Raw genomic sequence first — 15,737 nt, 5'->3', positions numbered from 1 at the left:
GTTTTGACTTGACTTGAGTTTGACCATCCGTTCTCCACATGTTTGGTGGAGTGGGAGAAGGAGTCCTGTGGGGGTACCGGGGCCATTGATACATGCCATCCAGTCCTCATAGAACCAAAGTGAGACCTGTGTTATATCCACGTTTCCTGTTGTTGCCGGGTTCAGAATCACATCTGCTTTTTGCAGATGATGTAGTTCTTTTGGCTTCATTAAGCTGTGACCTTCAGGGCACGCTGAGGTGGTTTGTTACAGAGTGCAAAGCAATCGGGATGAGAGTCAGCACCTTTAATCCTGAGGCCATGGTTCTCTGCTGGAAACCAGTGGATTGCAACATCTTAATTGGGGCTGAGTTGCTGCCCCAGGCAAGGAAGTTTAAATGTCTTGGGAACCTGCTCACAAGTGATGGGAAAACTGAGGGTAGAATGGACAGACAGACTAGTGCACAGCAGCAATAAAATATTATACCAGACCTGTGGGTCTCACCTATGGCCAGGGGCTGTTTTAGGAATCTGATATGGATGCCTACGAGGCCTCTTCCTTTGAAGGTATTTTTGGACATGCACAACTGGGAGGAGATTGTGGAGGAGACCCAGAAATTGAATTACATATCTTATCTGGCCTGGAAACACCTTGGCATTCCCAGTAGGAGGTGGAAATTGTTGCTGGGGAGAGGGACGTCTGGAATGTCCTGCTCAACGCACTGCCATGACAACCGAACCCCAAATAGGATTAATGGATGGATGGATGGATGGATGGATGGATGGATGGATGGATGGATGGATGGATGGATGGATGGATGGATGGGTGGGGTCCTTTCCACTGCTGCATGTGACTCCGGAGTTAAAACTAGTGTGCTACACTGTTGGTGATATGCTAAGGAGTGAGGGACAAAAATCAGCCACGATCACGTCCTCAGAACTCGCAGTGACTTTTCTCAACCACAGCCTCGCTACTGAATAACAAACAGGAATTAACTGGCAAACTGAAAAATAAGCACATCACTTCTGATGACTGCCATGGCACCTGCCTCCCATGTACTCTCACATCAAACACCACATGCATGCAACACAAGCTCTCACACATATTTTCAGTGTAGGAATAAAACTACACTCTTGTATTTGAGTGTTTATTGTCTAAATAGAAAATATTGCTGTATGTTTATTCAAAGCTCCCACGAGAGAGAGAAAAATGTTCATCATTAAAGTACACTAAGTACTTTTAACAGAAATCCCACAATGCAATGCTTTGCCTTTCCTCCTGAGGTGATGGATCTCCAAAAGCTCCATTTACTGCTTACTGCATTGACTAGACCTTTCATATCTTTTACCATGCAGGGAATAGTGAATGAGTAAATGAGGGGGCGATTTCAAATACAGTTCAAGTGTGTAGCCCAAGTTAACTCTCCATAGTACTGACCTCTGTGCACACTACAAACATACAGAGAAACACACACATACAGCACAGAAGGATAACCACACTCACTATTTATCTTTTGGATTGTGTGAGTGTGTTAGAGACCGAATGTACATTTTTTCAGTTCTTTTTTTTTTTTTTATCTGACTGCACTCCAATCTCTCTCCTCTCTCTCTGCACATACACAGCATTTTTTTTTTCATCCTTTAATCCCAAACTGCTTAAGGAAGGGAAGGGGAGAAATCCCTTTACAATGTCGAGGCTCAGCAGTGTTTGGTAACCACTCGCTATCTCACATTGTGGTTGGAGGCAGCGGTGTTCCTCCAGACTCCCAGAACTTTTCCTCTCTCTCCGCTCTATATGATATACTCTCTGACAGACGTTGACGTTGTTGTCAGTGAGCCACGTCTGGATCTGACTGTTGTGTGAAGTTGAAAAAAACACCCTGGGATTTTTCAAAGCTAACATGATTTTGGGGGGTTAGCATTGCTTAGGGCTGTGTGTTAAAAAGAGAACAAAAGCAAACTCGGTGGAAGCTGTCAGAGGGAAATCATTGGACAGGCCTTCATGAGAAATTAAATAGATTCTTTATTTTTTTTTGTCTCGATAGTGATGGGTCATATTTTATATATAACACTTGTCTATTCCATTATATATTACTCTGAGTTACATATTCATACCTTTATCTATTCTTATTTATTTGTCAGCGTATGTTTCTCCCATTTGCATTTTTGTTTGCTGTTTTTTTATGAGAGTTGGAGCTGGGGAGATGCTCTTAAAAGGCACAGGAATGAAAGGATGAAGGGATGAACTAGAGAACGTGAGAGGTGGCCTGTTGAGCCTTTTTGCCTTGATTGAAAGAGACAGTGAGCTCTAACATCTGTTGGTGGATTTGGGCTGAGCTCCCATCTATTGGTGCACCCCTGTGGAATAAGGGAAGCTAAAATGAACAAGCTGACCCATTTTCCCCTTTTCCTTCAGTCACTCCTTCTCTCTCTCTTCCCCTATTTGGTTGCTCCTTCCGCTCCACACCCTTGTTTTTTAGCTTGCAGCGTGACAGACAGGGTCAACAGAAACTGTGAAATGGACAAGTTTGTGTACGTTTCGTTTTTGTATGTGGTTGGTTTGCTGGAACATGAGTTCAATAATTTAGGCAATCGTTGTCAGCAAATCAACTCAGACAGAGCATGCCAGAGTTTGCCTGTCCTGCTTGATGTAATGTAGAAAAACAGTATAGTTTGACCAGGACGAGCCTGAAGGAAATATGGAGATGCACATTTTTCTGATGACATTCAGATTGCTGATCGGATTGCAAGGGGGACTCACTTGTCTGTTTGATAAATATCACAAAAGTGTGGCGCAGTGCATCTGCAGGCACAAAGGGCAGAGACATTATATGCAAAGCTCAAGATAAGACTGAAAAGGTAGAGCTAATTAAAAGTAACGAAAGCTGTGCAGGAAACAGGAAGCTACTGATGAACCTCTTGAAAGATTATAGTAACACAACTTCAAAATAATAATATATAATAATATAATATCATACTACAATGGTATTAATTGTTATTTCTTATGCATTTTATATTTCTGTGTCAACAAAGCTGCAGGAAATGTGTTATGTGTATGATTCAGCAGGGCTGCATGAAACATGTCAACGGTTTACATGGAGATTAGCATATGTTTTTATGTGATTTCTAACATTAATATAGCGTTTTTTAAATATTCATATAGCAATGTATTATATTTGTCTATCCTATATTCATTCCTTGGAAACTCAAAGACTTTCTGGGCATTTGCTGTTTCTGCCACATTCTCACACTGCTAATTTTTGCAATATCTGCAATATAACGTCCTGCACCTCTATGGAAACATAATGGTTGGAAGTAAAGAGGTCTTAGAAATGTCCTCTGTGGAGTGTGATACAGTTATAGGGCCTCTATTATAAACGTAAAATAATTAAATATAAAGTATAATAAATAAAAATAAAAACCCCTGGTGTTACCAAATGGAGAAAAAAGACTGCTTTAAATACTGTAGATATTTTGCCACTTACATTTTTAATTTGTCCCCATATTTGTCTCTAATCTGCTCTACACAAGCACAGCCTGCAGTTCAGGGGGACAGTCTCTGCATTTTTGGTTCGTTACTGAATTTTTACGTGGAACATGTAGCTTAAAATGACTTTAATGAAACTGCACGATTTTAAGCTCAGATTCGGTTTTTATTTGTTGTGGATGGAGCGGCACGTCACTGATGACTAGTTCAAGCTGTAAATCCTACAATACTTCTTGTTTTCAAAACTTGTGGCCCTGATAAAAGATGTTATTTGGTGATTTTTTTAAAGAATAATAGGCTTTTGAAATTCCCCAGCAGGTTTAGAGGTTGATTAAACTTTGCCTTATTGTGTTGTTTTAGTGTTGTGTCGATTTGAGTGTATACTAAAACTAATACAACCTTCTTTAGCATTGTCTGTAACCACTAATACATTTTATAACGTTAGCAGGCTATATGTTTTGGTTTATCATATCATAATGAAATATATCCTGAGCACCAATATTTATCCCAATATATAACCCGCCTACATCAGGATCACCACATCTAGCTCGGTGGTGGGGACCAGCATAAATAGGACATTCTGTTAAGATCAGTACATTGCCTGTCTTACCAGCACCACGAAGCTAGATGCCAGACTGTCTCCCATAAGGCACAAGTATATTTTACCCTGACATACTCCGAACCTAGTTTGTCCGGTCCCACCTGTCAGGTGCATTGCCTCTGCGGTGTTGTTATCTCAGGTTTTCACATAATACTCCAGTGTTCGGGTCATTAGTGACAATGTGAGACCAAGACTGCAGTGTCATAGTTGCAGGGAGCTCCAGGACTTTAAAATAAGTGTAAGTCTAAGTGTGTGTGTGTGTGTGTGCATGTGTGCGCGAAACAAGCAGAGAGAGCATAAGCCTCTGGGTATTGGTTTGGACTAAAGCCAAGCTTACAGGAAATGCCAACAAAGCACCAAGAGATGTTCAAACAACATGCACACACAAACAGATCCTTGCTCACACACACAAAAACAGACAAACACACGTGCACACAGATGTACAGACTCCAGTAAATAAACAGCCACCCAATCTTTGCTCCAGTGTGATCAAACCAGGGGAAATATTAAAAATCAGTTCTCAGCAGAAGCTGTGTGTGTCACTGGGTGGCTCTCTGTTGAATAGTGTAACAGCAGCACTGTTAGCATCTGATCTTGTGAAAATCTAATCGAAAGAAGACAGAATAGCAGAAAATCATACAGGGAAATGGATTAGGCATGTTGCTGGGTGACCAGGGAACGCCTTCTGGCAAGTGTTTAAATGACATCAAGCAGTCATAATAGAGGAACAAAAGGGGGAACATTTCACTTTTTTCTTCCACTGATCTGAGGTGATTTATGTTACAACTGGCTCACACTTCTGTGATTTATCTAACAAGAACAGTTAGTGGACCTTAGAATCCCAAGAGCAGATGAAAACATCCCATATTATCAGAATTTGCACATTTTAAATGTTGTCTTGAGGTCCACAGGCCTTTTAACTGGTGTCATTTTAAGGACCCCAAAATGTAAAATTGCCAGGTGAAACGGCATTAAAGTTTATTTACTGTAAAATTCAAACACACAGCAGAAAAGCACTGCAGCACCATTACAAGCCCTGTCCAAAACTATTAAAGTTAATGAAGCCTTCTATTAACAGCTCAAAAAGAGAATAAAATCAAATGTCCATCAGATTTGAAATACGTGGATGTTTATAGAGGTGTGAATACAGGGTGCTGCTATCTTACCGAGTATAAAAGATGCCTGGTATGAAACTACATGAAGTAACACACTGCACACTCTGCAGTACGTAAAGCAAAATTACTTTAGTGTACTGAAAAGTAATTTGTCACACGTGTACTCTACTTTAACAGTCAGACAATGAGCAAAAATATATTTTTGTTTAAAGAGTAGTATACAAAGTCAGTTTATTGCCAAGATTTAGAAAGAACATTGATGCCACTTTTATCCCTGTTATAACATGAAGCTACAGCCAGAAGCTAGTTAGCTTAGCTTAGGACAAAACCTAAAAAATAGTAGAACACAACCAAGCTCTGTCCAAAGTTAACAGAACCAAATCTACCAGCATTAAACAAACTCCATTTAGTGCTTTGAATAGTGTTTGTGGTGCCAGTTATCTTAACAGACTAACTTGTTTCTCATCTTCATGCCAAGCGAAGGTAGCTGGCTGCTAGCTGAAACTTTATAGGCTAGTTAGCAAGCAGGCATGTGAGTGGTGTCAGTCCTATAATGTACCTCTTGTTTAAAAAAAAAAGTCAAATTTTCAAAATCTTCTTTTAACCCTTTCAACACCAAATTGCTCTTGCAGGTTTAAATGTTACGTTTGTACTTTTAAAAAGCTGCCAAAATGCCATCATTTATCACAACCAAAAAGAAGAAGAAGCTGGTCCTTGAACTGCTCATGCAGTTCAAGGACCAGCTTCTTCTTCTTTTTCATCTGAAAATTAACCTAATCGAAGCTTAAAATCAGGATCTTTCAACAATATCACTTTGTTGTACAAGTTTCATATAAAAAGTAAAAAAAAAAAAAAAAGATAGAAAGCATTTGTGAAAGATTCTGTTTCAATCAATCAATCAATCAATCAATCAATCAATCAATCAATCAATCAATCAATCAATCAATCAATCAATCAAACTCCCCAACTGTGAAGCCTCTAAGCTGCTATAGCTGCGCCAAACAATAACATGACAAAAATTCAGAGACTTTTCAGGTGAACTGCAAACTGTGTTTACACAGAGCAGAGAGATGTTGCCATTTTTTTTTTTCCAGTATTGGTAACACCTGCGGGCAGTGGCAAAAATATCTATTTAAAATTTTTCTACAATAAATTATCAAAGAAATTCTGTTTTCTTTTTTTTCTTTTTTTCCCCTTTTTTTAAATATAGATTATAACTGTCATTTAGTACAGAAGACATTTTTGAGTTCTCTTTACTTCAGTAATTTCCCAGGCCTGGGATAAATAAAATATTTTTCTATTCTATTCTATTCTATTCTATTCTATTCTATTCTATTCTATTCTAGCCGGGTAACCTCTATCTGGTGCTGGTTCCATAGGTTTCTGACTTTATATTGCAATAAAATGAGCGAACGTTGTGTAAAATGGAACATGAGCAAATACCATCCAGAAAGTGAGTTCAGAGGGTTAAGTGGTGTTTCTACATACAGGAGGAGGCTTCAGAGCCTTTTTCATGTATTCATAGTCAGTACACCTACTTGATGTTATAACATTATGGCATCAAAACTAACAAGTTCAAGTATAATATTACCAAAGTGGCTGGTATTTTCTCACAAATGCATCTGTACTCTGTGCCATATGGTGCACAAATAACTTTGCAGAAGGGCTGAATGCAAAAATTCTGACAGCGCGAATCCCAACCAACCAGAAACCATTGTGGGCCAGCTTCCAGCCACTCATCGGTCAAGTTTTTCAAATGTGGCTTGAAAAGACATCTGGAGCGCTGCGTGCGCTTTAAAGCTTCGCTGGAGTGCATCTGTCAAAACTGAGGAGTGTGAAGAATGAGCATCAATAAACTAAATGGTGCACAACCGACACTTTTCAAACAAAGACAAGAATTCATTTTCACTAATTTTTTGCTACTGTAATATTAAAAGTGCTTGTATCATCACAGGTGCCTGCATTTACTGGGTGTGTTTAACTGTCCACCACAATAAAATGGCACTCGCTGTTCTCTCAGTTGGATTTGTATAAGCTTTTTTGACAATACAAAGGAACTTTGATCAGAAACAGTTCATAATGTTTTCTGTAGCAGCACTGACTTGACCTCAATAAATATGGAGAGATGTTTTAGAGTCAAAATATTACCCCGAGGTAGGTACGGTGGCACGGCTCAGATAGTGTTTATGCAGATCAGATACCTTTTGGTACCTAGTTTGTCATGGAATTTCTCCCCTCTCAGGCCACCTCTTATCGCAGGTGCACAGAACACATTTTCCAGACAGCATCTCTCACACAAGAGTAGTTTTCTCTTTGGAGGAGCCAGCCCCAGACTGCCCATTATTTAAGTGTGCCCAAAACTTCACCTGCTGATAAAGTATTCTTCATGCAGGTACAAAACATCCTGGACTGCTCTGTGCCAGGAGCGCATTTGAGCCTCTGGCCACCAAATTGGTCGGTCCCACCCACATGCGCTGCTGAGACCGCAGCTGTATTTGTGCACAGTTTTAACAAAAATGGTGTCCATTATGTTGATCTGAGATACAGTGTTAACCTCTGTGTGGATGTTTTGTGTGTGTTGGCTGTGTAGGAGTTTGCCACCCTGACGAAGGAGCTGAACATATGTCGGGAGCAGCTGCTGGAGAAAGAAGAGGAAATATCTGAGCTGAAAGCTGAAAGGAACAACACAAGGGTACGTGTGTGTGTATGTTTGTGTGTGTGTGTGTGTGTGTGTGGCCATAATAAGTAGAAGGGCTTGGTGATGCTGATGAAAACAAACAATGTTTCTGAGATCGAAATTAGTATTCTCTTTGTTCACGCCCGCATTCGTGTGTGTGTGTGTGTGTGTCTTTGTGTACGCTGTAGCTGCTGTTGGAGCACCTGGAGTGTCTGGTGTCTCGTCACGAACGCAGTCTAAGGATGACAGTGGTAAAGAGACAGGCACCCCCACCATCTGGAGTCTCCAGCGAGGTGGAGGTCCTCAAAGCTCTGAAGTCCCTGTTTGAACACCACAAGGCTCTGGATGAAAAGGTGGATTCACACACTCTCTCTCTCTCTCTCACACACACACACACATATAGGGATTGTGGTCAGTTCCTACAAATACATGAAGGGGAAACAGCTGCCTCATTTGGTAACTTCAGAACATGGTATTTCCATCACATTTTGCTGCATTGCACTGAATCGCCGTCCTCCCTCGCTAATTATTTCTGATCTATTCAATTTTGTTGTCCGTTCCCTACGTTTTAATGAACCTCAGCACTCTCTCAGTTTCAGAGTCGAGTTACTGCATGCAGAGATTGCTGCTGAAAAGTTACGAGATGCACCCAAAGAAGCAGAAGCACATTCAGATAAACTAATATAGCTCTGCATTTATGGGATTGCGGAAATGAAATTAAATCAAGATCAAATTTTTGAGGATATGTAGTTCATTAAAGCATATTTTATAATGTCTAAGGTTATTAAGACTAAACGTGTGTGTCCTCGGTGCGTGTCAGGTGCGGGAGAGGCTTCGGGTGGCTCTGGAGAGGGTGGCCACCTTAGAGGGACAGCTAGCATCTACCACACAAGAGGTGAGATGTGTGTGTGTGACTGTTGATGCATATGTGTGCACGCGTTCCTGTATGTGGTTATTGTTAAGTTAAACATCTGCTCAACCCCTTGCAGACATCTGTTGAAGCCTCCAGTCTGATCTGACGTACACTCCCGAGTGTCACGCTGGGTGAGAGGCTCTCTCCTCTCAGCCCACTGTTCATACCCATTACACATTCACACATAAAAAAAAAAAGACATCAAAGAAAGAAACCTAAAGATATATTAGTGTTAAATATTCACAGCAGGCTCGTTTAAAGTAGAATCCCAGCAGGCAGGTAATGTAGGATTTGCAGTCGAAGCTTGTTAAGTTGCACAGATCACAGGGTTTTATACGAGGAGCAGACCCTCAGTGAAGCGAACCCTCCCTGCCTCCTGTTTTCTGAGTATATTTGTAGATTTGTAAAATACGATAGGACTTGTTGTCTTAAGCAGTGTGAGAGCCGTGCTTCCTTTTTTTGATGCTGGGTTTTTGCTCTCGAATTGACTAAGGAAAAAGAAAAAGGAAGCGAATGTGTGAGTTTGTTCAGTGTTTTTTTTTTTTTTCTTTTTTAATCTACTTTGCAGTTGAACATGGTGAGACAGAGGAAGGACGGTGACTCAGTGGAGCGAGGAGATGGATCCAAACCTACATGGAAGGTCTTCCTGGCTGTGTGATTGTTTTTCTGATCTGTGCTTTATTTTAAGTCCTATAGTAGCTGTGTGTTTGACCACTGGTCACTTTAGCATCTTCTTTCTGTCTTTCTCTGACACATTAAAACATCCACCCACACGCATACATATGTAACTGGGACTAGATCCATCTGGAGTAACAAACGTCTCTGCGATTAAATAGCCGAGTTTGTTTGTGACTGGATGGAAAATCTTTCTTTCTGTGCCGGCTGTACGGCAGACGAGGAACAGTTTATGATCCACTTACTGTTGTCCCTGATTTTGTGGCTTCAGTGATAAAGAAACCAGAAATATCTCCTATTATGTAAAGAATAATTAAACTTCAAAAATCAATAACCTACCATTAAGAAAGGATAAAAGCAAGGGGAAGACTGTATTATAGGATGGCCACAGATAGTAAGGGAGAAAAGATGGAGAGAATTAGCTCGACTGTGGCCATTAGAGAGAAGAGTGTAGTTTAGATGTCACAGAATGTGAAGAGTGCAAACACACCCTGTTATGACATTTCATGACACCCACTGCCCTGCTGACAGTCTGATGTTGCAACTAGCACCCTTTAGAGGATACTGTTGGAGCAGAAACTCTAACAAAGACGATTTTAGGGTCCTGTCCTGCTCAGTGACTGCTACACAACATCAGTTAGGGTACAATGTTCTTTCTTTTGTACAGTTACATGGGGTAAATCTCACCAGGTGTGTTTCATCGCACCGTTTCACACTATTCAGCCCTACTCAGCTCAGTTTGTGTGTACATTTCTGTTTCTGTAAGGCATTCATGAATAGGCAAAATAGGAGCATGAGGGAGCAGAGGGGGTCCTACTAACTTTGGCTGCCCATTATGTTGCCTGTGTGAATATGTGTCCCTGAAGGTTTGTGTAATTAGGGCCCTGGAATTAACAGCACTTTGAGCTGCATAGAGAAGAGAAACAACATCAAAACAACAACATGGCAGCCTAACCTCACATAACCCATCCCCATATGCATAAAACTCACCAATTTTTATCTAGGTCACCCAGCAACTTCATCAGTTTTACAACTCTCAATACCCCCAGCTCATCGCATGTACTTTTGCCTCTATGTAAGTAAGCACTAAGATGCATTTTATGTGTGTATATGTGTTCATTTTGTATGTTCACCTTGCAGAGACTACCCAACGGCTCTATAGACGCCCACGATGACGGCAGCCGGGTGTCTGAGCTTCAAGAGCTGCTGGATCGGACCAATAAGGAGCTGGCTCAGAGTCGTGAGCACTCTGCCACTCTTAACGGCCGGGTGGCCGAGCTGGAGGCCGAGCTGGCGAACGCACGCCGAGAACTGAGCCGCAGCGAGGAGCTGTCAATCAAACAACAAAGGGAACAGAGAGAGGTGACAGTAAAAGATGGAGACGCAATTGTGCTTTGGTTCTGGGAGCAAGCAAGAGAGAGCAGTGGGCAGCAAAAATGCAAAGTTTTTCATATAAAGAGATAATAAAATTTGACTTTCCACTTATTTGTGGGACTGGATCTTAGATCTATGTTAAGAAATACAATCTTGTGATTTTAAAAATACACATTTTCATTCATGCCATGCAAAGTTCTCTCTCCTGCCGGGAAATGGTGCATGAGAGTGGATGGCTACAATGGGCCAAACAGCCACGGAAAAATATGTTTGTAATTTTTAAAAAAAAATTGCTTTCAAAACTTATGTTCAATTTTGACACTTTTTGAGAATTCTTGTTTTCTCATAATTGGAGTTTAATGTTTAAAATGAAAGCAACAGCTATCTAACTATCTGCTCATATGTATATACTGGTTATAATACTCAAGGTCTCATTTTGTCATACAACTCAAATCTGCTTGAATATGTTTTTGGTGAAAACTTGGAATGAAGATGGATAACTAATACCAGCAACTCATATAAAAGCTTTCCAAAAAAAAAAAAAGAAAAATAAAAGTCTTTTTCTTGATACATCAATCTGAATAGCAAGCAAACAAAAGAAATTCTTTTTTTTGCATTTATTTGTTTAACAACAAAAAACAAGATATTATGAAGATGTGTATTATGTGTGTGTGTGGGTATATATATATATTGATAAATCTGTCAACAATGTATGACTCTTGATTTATCTAATGTTCTCTTTCTGCACCCACAGAGAGAAGATATGGAGGAGAGGATAACAACATTAGAAAAACGCTACCTGGCTGCCCAGCGGGAGACCACACACATCCACGACCTCAACGACAAACTAGAGAACGAACTGGCCACCAAGGATTCCCTGCATCGACAGGTAACACACTTCTACACTAGCTACACACAGTTAAAACACAATAGTTTGCATAATGAACCCTATTGCTGGCCGAGTGCATTATTATCATTCAAAAAATAATAAAAGCACAGTCATCGAAAAACAGTCATTTGTAGGTAATTGCTAAAAAGAAAAGTTAAGTGGAAATGGATGATGGCTGTCCCAAAGCAGAATTTAGGCACAGAGGCAGAAAAAGCAACAGCAAAACAAACAACACAATGAACATCTCTGTCACAAATCAGGCTCTAAATAGATATTTATGAATGTGTTGTTTCATTACTCTGCTATGTTCAAGCTGCCTTGAATGCATTACAATGCTAATGCGTTGTTAAGTGACACCAAAAATTGCACATTTGTCTTGATGCAAGGTGATATATGAGTAGCAGATTCAGGCTAATGCTTCTTTCTCTCCTGCAATGATTTAATATTTCATGCCTCAACCATTTGCAACAAATGTATGTAAGGTATTGAGGAGCATCACAGTCGGTGAGTGAGCAATAGAAACATCCTGCTCAAAGGTTCATGTGTAGTTCAGGGTGAATCTGAGTTCAGCTCCACGAGGGAAAACACCAGCAACATCCTCCGTGTTGCCCGCGTGTCGTGTCCTTGCTACTTGCTGGCTGCACTACACTGATTACACCTCTCTTGTGATTGCAATAATGTCCCTCCTCTATGTTTGAATATGTGTGTGTGTGTGTGTGTGTGTGTGTGTGTGTGTGTGTGTGTGTGTGTGTGTGTGTGTGTGTGTGTCAGAGTGAAGAGAAGGTGCGCCAGCTGCAGGAGATGCTGGAGATGGCAGAGCAGAGGCTGGCTCAGACCATGAGGAAGGCTGAGACACTGCCAGAGGTGGAAGCTGAACTGGCACAGAGAGTGGCAGCGCTATCCAAGGTAACGCACACACAAAACAACATACAACTATAGCAAATGATTTTTAAAATAAAAATAATAATAAAACAAGAGTCAGTGATTTACAGATAGAAAACACAAAACCAGATAAGCCTACAGAGAGGCACTTCTTCAGGTACTTATATGTACGTGTCTCCCCCTGCAGGCTGAGGAGCGCCATGGCAACGTGGAGGAGCGTCTCAGACAGCTGGAGTCACAACTGGAGGAGAAGAACCAAGAGCTAGGAAGGGTGTGTGTGTGTGTGTGTGTGTTTGTGTGTGTGTGTATGCAGCAGCCCTGCAGGGTCTCTCTGACCTCTCACTATGATGTGTGTATGTGTGGGCTGATGCTTCACATTAGTCGGACGCCTTGACTCTTGGCTCTGTGCTTCCTCATGCATACAAGTACATACACAGACGCACAGGAAACACACATTCAAGAAGAGCTTTTTTCATTTTCCCAGTGCATTGTTGCATGAATTCAAACCAAATCCACATATCTCAGTGCAACACACACACACACATATATACACACACAGAAACCCCCCCTCCTCCCATAAGACTGATTGGCTGCTATCTTTAGACTCTGAATAATTCACGCAAGGCTAATTTCTCTCTCTCCCTCTGCGATCGCATGACTATATTTAGTAGGAAGAGCTCTCTGAGGATGCAGATCTGTGTTTGTGTGTGTCTGTGTTAATTTACTTTAATGAAATTACCACAGAACACATATTAAGCACTGCACTCCTCGTTTAGGAGAAGCCGTTTAACCCTTTTGCATCATCACCTAAATGACTGTAATTAAATCATTCTGACTGAGTGATCCATTGTTGGCCAAGAAGACCTATATCTGGCAGCTGGTGATCTAGGGCTAAATACACACTTCATCCTTTAATCCATGTAGAGATGCTTGATTAGCTGCATAAATACACCCACATGGTGCCTGTATCAAAGAGAAAATTTGATGATGTCATACCCCTCCTCTGGGTTCCCCTTTCTGCTCATCAGGCCCGTCAGCGGGAGAAAATGAATGAGGAGCACAACAAGCGTTTATCTGACACTGTGGATCGTCTGCTCACCGAGTCCAATGAAAGACTGCAGCTCCATCTGAAGGAACGCATGGCTGCCCTGGAGGACAAGGCAAGGCCTGCACACGCACATTCATCTAAGCAGCGGCTCATGTTGCTGTTGTTTTTGGCTCACGGACCAAACGAATACACAGTACTACACATGATCTTCTTGGAAAACAAACTTGTTGTGACGCAGGTTCATGATTTATTTATTTATGTTTTATCTAGAATTCCCTTATTCAGGACCTCGAGAACTGCCAGAAACAGCTTGAAGAATTCCACCACACCAGGGTCCGTAAGACTTCAATGGATCGCCTAAGAACTAAAATCCACTATTGTCTTCTCACTTCCACCTTAAATGCTCTATAATCAACAGTGAAATGCAACCAGTTACATAAATGCTGTACAGATTTGTGGTACATATACAGTACTTTGGGTTTTTCCATTTTATGGTGTTCTACTCTACATTTCAGAGGACAGTATCAATTTGTGAGGACCCATAAGCTCATAAAGCTTCCCAAACACATATACTGTACCTAGAGTAGTTGAAATTTGTTCCGCTTGGATGGCTAAACCAGCTACACACCTTCAAGGCATAGTTTTTGAAAATAGCTTTTTGCTGGATGTTAGAAGAGAAGATATATACCTGTCCAAATCATACAAACTATTAGGACCTGTTTAGCTTATCTTAAAGTACTCATATGCTAAATGTCAGTTTTTATAGTGTTTTGTGGTTGTTAGAAACTTGGAGGTGTATAAACTGTTAAGACATAAAGACATTTATTTCTGTCATTCCTCAAGCCTCCACATGACTAAATAGCCTCCCAGCTTTAAAAGCCAGTGAGTTTTTACATTTTAACAGCCATCTAACTCAAATTCTGCATAACGCTGCCCCCTCACTGCCCACTACTTCCTGGTGAACTGTTCAGAAAGCTGTCTCACAGTCCATCAGGTTGATTTACTTTCAACATTTGCTTCCTCTAACTCTAAAATGTCTCAGAATCAGGAATACTTCATTGATCCCCTCGGGGAAATTGTTTTCTGTTACAGATGCTCCCAATCAAAAGTGTTAAAAGAAGTAGGAAAAGTAAAAATATATAATAAAAAATATAAATATAAGTATTAATATGAAATAAAATATATCTCAACACAAAAAATAAAGCCACAAAACAAAGCACAGCAAATGTTCTGTTGTTCACTGCAAAAATGAACACAAGAGTCCTCATGCACTTCCAATATCTAAGGAACTGAACACCCAGTGGATTACTTTTACTTTTGATGTAACAATGTCCATACAAGCATAGGATTTTTTTTATTATTAGCGTGTTGTGCAGCTAAGGTGGCTAACGTTACTCTGAGCTTTGATCACATGCCCTCAAGTCTGAGTTCAATGGAAACTGTAACGCCGAAGAACATTCCATTCCAGTTAATGTTAAGACCGATTTGAAACCAGTAAACAAGGACTAGGTGGGTTACTGTGTTTTTATCTCACCTGTCGTGTTCAGTGCAACCTAAACTCAGACAATAGAACAAGTCTAAAATAGCGACTGAAACGCAACCCACTATAACTACATGTTGACAGTCACTACTGGATAGTCATTAATCCAAGAAGCTGCTCTGCGCTGTTAAACTACTGATTTTACCAACACAGTATGTCTGTCGTACTCACCACACACAGGAGGTAGAAATAGTTGTGGATTCAGCAATTTCCATGTAAGATGATCACTCAGAAAAAACGTTAGAAGAAACACACTTTTACACCTCTGTCAGCTGTGGTCTGCTGAAGCAACTTCTTCCTAAAGTGGGCGTGGACAGCAACAGCTCACCTGCATTTAAAGCTACAGACAGTAAAACAGCCTCTTCAAATTAGTCATGGTAAAGCGAGTCATTTCTCTTGTATTACTATCGAGTACACACTGTGGAGGCATATGAGACTTTCATTATTACAGGACCTGTAACATAAAAACTGGAAGGCAGCAAGATACAACACATCCAAGGTTCACTAATTAACACATTATATCTTCAGCACATCTTGTTTGGCAGTCTGTGCAAACCT

General features: G+C 40.6%; 1 protein-coding gene across 1 annotated transcript in view; it reads left to right on the top strand.

Annotated features, from left to right (window-relative positions):
• ppfia4 (PTPRF interacting protein alpha 4) overlaps positions 1–15,737 on the top strand; it is a 64,784-nt gene that overhangs the window by 34,487 nt on the left and 14,560 nt on the right. Inside the window, exons 3-12 of the mRNA XM_008306234.1 lie at positions 7,772–7,873; positions 8,047–8,211; positions 8,679–8,753; positions 9,340–9,411; positions 10,587–10,815; positions 11,570–11,709; positions 12,481–12,615; positions 12,779–12,862; positions 13,620–13,751; positions 13,910–13,972. Of these exons, the coding sequence (XP_008304456.1) occupies positions 7,772–7,873; positions 8,047–8,211; positions 8,679–8,753; positions 9,340–9,411; positions 10,587–10,815; positions 11,570–11,709; positions 12,481–12,615; positions 12,779–12,862; positions 13,620–13,751; positions 13,910–13,972 (1,197 nt within the window). The remainder of the gene's footprint in view (positions 1–7,771; positions 7,874–8,046; positions 8,212–8,678; positions 8,754–9,339; positions 9,412–10,586; positions 10,816–11,569; positions 11,710–12,480; positions 12,616–12,778; positions 12,863–13,619; positions 13,752–13,909; positions 13,973–15,737) is intronic.

The sequence above is a fragment of the Stegastes partitus genome, unplaced genomic scaffold (assembly GCF_000690725.1).
Source record: "Stegastes partitus isolate 25-593 unplaced genomic scaffold, Stegastes_partitus-1.0.2 Scaffold3634, whole genome shotgun sequence".
In the NCBI taxonomy this organism is placed as follows: Eukaryota; Metazoa; Chordata; class Actinopteri; family Pomacentridae; genus Stegastes; species Stegastes partitus.
The sequence above is the reverse complement of the archived record's forward strand: the minus strand, read 5'-3'. Positions and strand labels throughout refer to the sequence as shown.